Here is a 6,000-nt window from a genome sequence, read left to right on the forward strand (position 1 = left end):
ATGTGGGGATTTTAGTGTCTAATTGTCGGCGACGAACGTGTTAACAGTGTTAAACCTGTTTGCGCGTTGTTAATGTTTACGGATTCGTCAGTGAAAGACGTTAAGTTACAATTAATCACTTAGGCACGGCTGGATTTTGCGCGAATAAAGTTTTTCATAACTAAATTACCATTTCTCTTGATATATATTTTTTCCGTATAACTATATATACAATAGTATTAATTAAATATATTTTTTTCTTAGAGTACGTACTTTCGCTATAATCGTTAACTTTAATAATTAATCCCTTGCACTATTATAACGAGTGAAACTGGTGACGCAGATTTCATGGAAGATCTACTAAATATGAATATCATTCATTTCCTCTGTATTTAAATAAAAATAAATTTTTCTATTCTCGAAGTCTATAAATGAAACTATTGTTTTTACATATATTGAATACATAAAGACGATAGAAGAAAGAAAAATTGTCTGGCCCTATCAAGGAACATATGAAGGATAAATAAATGCTAAACAACGCAGCGTGAAAAGGATCATAGTGCAAGGGGTTAATAAAACAATTGAGTAAAGCACGAAACATTCACAAAAGCCACTGCAGTGTCGCGTCGCGCCTAAGAGGTTAATTTACTTCGCGTCTATATTATTTAAGAAAACTATTATCCACGTTTACGAAATTGGTTAATGAGACGCTAGGCGAATGAACACTGAAATTTTTCATCGTCCATACTTCGTGCTTTCAATTGAATCCGGTTAACTTCGAAGAATGTAGCTTCTCCCGCTGATGAAATCGTAAACGAGGGTCGCGAAACGCGTGTAACCCAATAAACAGCCTATAATAACCAGAATGTATCACAGACGAGGTGGAGCAAATGGAAACGAGCAAAGAACTTTCACAAAAAAAGCTAGGTTATTTCGTTCGAGAGACCGTCCAACCACCGGCGAAGTAGGATAACCTCTAATAATCATCGTCGATTTAAAAGACCGGCGCAGCCACTAATTTCGGTATTAATTTCAATTGTAATTCGTACCTAGAGCCGGCCACCATTTTCCGGGACGGATCGCGAAGAAAATTATGATTACCCCGGCGTGATCTGGCCGGGGAAGATTTTAACGATCCGCTGCGCGTGATTGCTACGTTAGATCATCCCGTAAAATGATAACTGACGAAAGAAGCCGATCATTAACCATTCACGCCTCTTTTTATGAACGCGTGATCCCTGCGCTCGTCCCGAAGATATTTCCGTGAACGGTCTTCGGCTGCGGGGAAGCTGCAGACAGCCTTGACGCGAAGAGTAGAGGTCCGGGTCTGACGGTGAAGGTGGTCGGGACACCGTTAATCACCGAAAACTGTTTCGCACGCGTCGCTAAACTGAATGTCATTTCGCTGGCTGCTACATTGTTGCACGGACTCTAAATCGGAAAGAAAATTCCTGACGAACTGTATCGTTCACTGACCGCATTTACGGTTAGCATTATTTAGAGTTAAGTTAATTCATAGCGACTTTATAATTTATTCGAATCGTTTTCGTAATTTTTTAATATGTATAGGTTATCCTTTAACCCCTCGCGCTATAATAACGAGTCGGACAAAGATTTCATGCGAGATCTATTAACACACTAGATTGCCTAAGCAAGTCATTTTGACTGCTTTTAAATTTCAATTAGAAAAATAATTATGTAAATAATGTCACAGCTTCTTATAATTTTGTGACTTTTTCTACAACATATAAATGCGTTTATTAATCATTGTTGCTGCAATATTCTTAATTTCGTCTAAATCTGAAGAAATAAAAATTGTTTTTCCTATTAGGAAAAATATTCACCTGTCAGCTGCGTACAACGTGCATACACATCATAAGAAAATGACAGTTTTACTCTTGTAATAAATATACCTAAATATTATTCTAAATACATCGACGCAGCTAAGTTGTTAAAGGACTCGTAGCGCAAAGGGTTAAGACGACGAGCAACATTTTCCAAAATGCAACTCGCTACGATTTCGTTCTCCTCGATTGTTCCAGTTCCAGGTTATTTACGTTCACCTGTCCCGCAAAACGCGAACACAAAAACCGTTTTCCTGGCAGAACGAAGACCGTTGGGAAACGTCGCGATAGATTAAGAAGTGACGAAAGAATATCTCTCTCTCTCTATTGTAAACACAGACAGTCGTTAATCGGTTAATCACCGGAGGCGCTAGGCAATCGTATCACCTCGTCAGTGTTCATCGAGAGCCATTAGTATGATTTATGGAATCGCTGAGCGAATTATCCGCGCGACCATTAACCGGGAAACTGCACGGCCGGTCGCGTTTAGTTAATTGCGAATTGAATTGAATCGTTCGCGCGGTGCTGCCGACTCGGCACCGTGACCGTCGCACGGCGTCGGTTGTTGTTGTTGTTGTCGGTCCCGTCGATAATTTGGCAAATGTTTTTTCACGTTGCAGGACGAGAGGGGGAGGCTGATGAGGAGAAACATCGTGAGGTACGCGGTGCTGGCGTACGTCATCACGTTGCAGAGGATTTCGTTGCGCGTTAAGAGGCGATTTCCGACGCTCCAGCACATCGTAGACGTTGGTCAGTGAGTTTACCATTCACTTTATTACGTTCGACCATTTCTCTTTCATCGAAAAAAACCCGCCGCGTTTCAGGCAAACTCTCGCCGGCCGATTTTCATCTGTGCGCGGCCAACCGCTCGGCGAGATGTTACACGAATATGAAATTGAACGCTTTGAATCGGTCGCTTTTCTCGCATTCCTTTCAGTTTTTATAGGCGATCCAAAGTGGCGTGTAGCAAGCCACGGTCTTAACACATTAAAGGCGGGAGTCGTAGTACTACGATTTATCTCGACTGTAGCTAAAAGGCGGGAGTCGTAGTAATACGATATTAGCTCGATTGTGGCTTATAGGCGGGAGTCGTAGTGATACGATTTATTAGTTTTTAGTTCCTTTTTAATATTTCTTGTAGTTTTAAGAGTTTAAATAAACTTTTGTAAGACTAAATTTATGATTACACAAAATAGCCCCCGCTCTAGGACGATAAACGAGTCAAGATCACCCGCCTTTAATGTGTTAATATCGAGGGTGTAGTTCGCGATTTTGTTGCCAGAAAATTTAATCATCTCATTGTTTGATAATTTGACAAACTTGTATCCGAGGGTTTGGGCAACGTTCAGGAATTTTTTCGTGTCGCTGCGATCATTGTTATAGTAGCTATTCGCATCCTTTCCGTCATTAAGTGCATGCCTATAAGTTATTACTTATTCGAGATACGTTCGCCAATTTTTGCGAGCTGCGTCTTCAAAACCACAATAGTTATTCGTGAATCGTGTGAATCGTATAAATCAGGGCTTCTTAAACTATGGGTCGCGACCCCAAATGGGTTCACGTAGCAAAATTCTGCGACCAGAATCCACTTTTATTTTTGAAACTATAATAAATACAATTTTATAATTTTTTATGCAATTTTTAATTTTAGATTTTTGTATGTTTCAAAACGAATTCAAAAACTATATATTTTCATATGTATATGTATATGTATATTGTTACCTAATAAATAAATCATCAGAAAATATTAATTTATTTTTCTTTTATATTTGTACGGGGCCGTCGAGAAACTCGCAACCATAAATGGGGTCGTGAATGACAAAAGTTTAAGAAGCCCTGGTATAAATGAATCGCAGCTCGTTGGTCCGCGCGAAAGATCCTTTCGAATGCAAAATACATATAATTCGGCGGCGAGGATACGATTCGCGTCGTTCGTCGTACCCTATGGCGACGCCAAGGCCGCGTAACTAATTAACGCACACACCGATCCCACAATTAACGACCGCGTTTGGCCGGACAAGGACGTTTTAACGACAGATGCGCGCGCTCCTGCGCGGACTCGTTCCAAAACGAGATGCGCGCCAAGATTTTCGGTGCTACCGGTATGAATTACAATTGCCTTTCAATCGACGATTTGTATGTGGCCATTGTATGATGAACAGCGCCGTTTATACACCGTAATTCAATCGTCGTTGGAACATGTGGCGAAACGCAGCCTTCGAGCGACTCCTGCGAAGCTCTCCGCGCGCCACGAGAAAACGTCTCCCGCTTGGAAATGCGCGGGGTTTCTCGAGGCGCGTGAAATTCAAACCACCGTTCGTCGAGAACGTTCGTTAACACGCGACAAAAGGTTCAGTCACACTGCAAACAGTTCCCCGAGACGAGCTACGCGATAACGTCTCCGCGATTACGGGATTGTCACGATCTTTCTGATCCGCCGTCGCGAGATGCGCGACGCGATAAGCGAAGCGAACAAATGGAAACGATGGGAAGGTTCGCGCGATTCAAAGACGGAGTCGCGCCGGTGTCGAAAAAACGGACGTTGTGTCGTCTCTCCTTGCTTTTTAGTTAACGAGAATTAGTTGAGAGAATGACGATCGTCGCTTGTTTTTTTTTATTAGCGAAACGAGGGGAGGGACGGGTAATGTTCGTCGATTTTGACGTTCGTGCTATTCTTTCCTTTCGCGGCTAAGTGACACGGTTCCCCGTCGATGGAATATTATCGTAAATAGTGTGATAATCGTCGAACGTATTCGACTATTTTAATGCACGTAAATATCGTTTAATGTGTTTGTTTCCGCTTAAACGACAATTGCGACGGGTAGTTTATCGCACTTAATGCTCGTAAATTCTTAACGCGAACGTTATTGCGAATTATTCTTTTGAAAACATATATCGACGGCAAGCGAATATAAAAATATGAGGCCGAGAGAAAAGTCGGGGCAAAATTCAGAGCGATTAGTTTCGAGTCAAACTGCAAATAAACCCTTGTTTCGCTAACAAAAGTTTCTCTCAACCCCTTGCACTATAACAACGAGTCGGACTCGTAATAGAAATTCTACGCAATATTCCACTAAGTATGATTATTATTAACCCTTTGCACTCGAAGCCATTTTAGCTCTAAATCTTAAATAAAATTTTCTATTTAAAACCAAATAAACTTAAAAATAATTCAACCAACATTATTTAACCCAAAGTCTACTCAGTAACCTAAATTTTAATGAATTCACTTATCAAAATTAAATTGTAATTACCCCCCCAACTTCTGAACAATTTAACTTCAACAACAAAATTTTCATTATCAAATTCAATTAAAAATTAACCTTAAATAAAATTCTCAATTCAAAATCAAATAAACTTAAAATAATTTTTCTGTCACATAGTATTTTTATTTTGAGCGACGAAGTGTACTTTGTATATACCAAATTAATTCTCGTTATTCATACTAACTGTGCCATATTTAACAATTTTTCTAAAATTAAACATTGTCGGTATAAAAATTATTTTAAAGGGTGAAAGAACGATATTAGTGGTGCCTGAGAGTCACCATTCGAGCGCAAAGGATTCATTTCTTCTATATCGAAATAAAAATAAATTCTTTTGTCATCAAAGTTCAGAAACAAAAGTGCATAAAGACGATTAAAGAAACAAAAATTGTCTGTCCCTATTAAGGAAAATATTAAGGATAAATAAATGCCGATCAACGTGGCGTGAAAAGAAGCATAGTGCAAGAGGTTGACGAAGAATTGCATTACTTTTCGAATAAATGCTTCTGAAAAATATATTTTTTAACACGTCAATCCCAAGAATTCCTTTATATCTGTCCTCGTTGGACGTATGTATTTGTTTCTTTATATTAGTTCTCGTAACCGAGGACTTTTTTCAAATAGTAGTAGGTGTAGTATATTCCAACGTAGCTTATTAAAAAATTGCGGAATATTTGCAAACTCCGCGTTAAAGAAATTGTGAAAAGAATTCGACGAAATTCGTCTAAGCTCGTTTCTCGCCTCGGCGACGATCCAGAAAACGTAACCGCGGATCGTCGACGGAATTTCTCCGACCCCGTCGATTAAAAATATCCCATAGGATTCTTACGGTATCGCGAAGCAAGTGGAAGAAGCGGTTTCCCGGTGGCCGGGACAAGAACGGCATCGTATCGGGCTTGTTTTTACCGGAC

The 6,000-nt window shown here is 39.9% G+C and overlaps 1 protein-coding gene across 3 annotated transcripts in view; it reads left to right on the top strand.

Annotated features, from left to right (window-relative positions):
- Best2 (bestrophin family protein) overlaps nucleotides 1-6,000 on the top strand; it is a 90,109-nt gene that overhangs the window by 58,025 nt on the left and 26,084 nt on the right. For all 3 annotated transcript variants that reach the window (XM_078188300.1, XM_078188301.1, XM_078188302.1), the window contains one exon: nucleotides 2,444-2,573. In XM_078188300.1, coding sequence (XP_078044426.1) covers nucleotides 2,444-2,573 — 130 coding nt within the window. The remainder of the gene's footprint in view (nucleotides 1-2,443; nucleotides 2,574-6,000) is intronic.

This window comes from Augochlora pura, chromosome 7 (genome assembly GCF_028453695.1).
Source record: "Augochlora pura isolate Apur16 chromosome 7, APUR_v2.2.1, whole genome shotgun sequence".
Lineage (NCBI taxonomy): Eukaryota > Metazoa > Arthropoda > Insecta > Hymenoptera > Halictidae > Augochlora > Augochlora pura.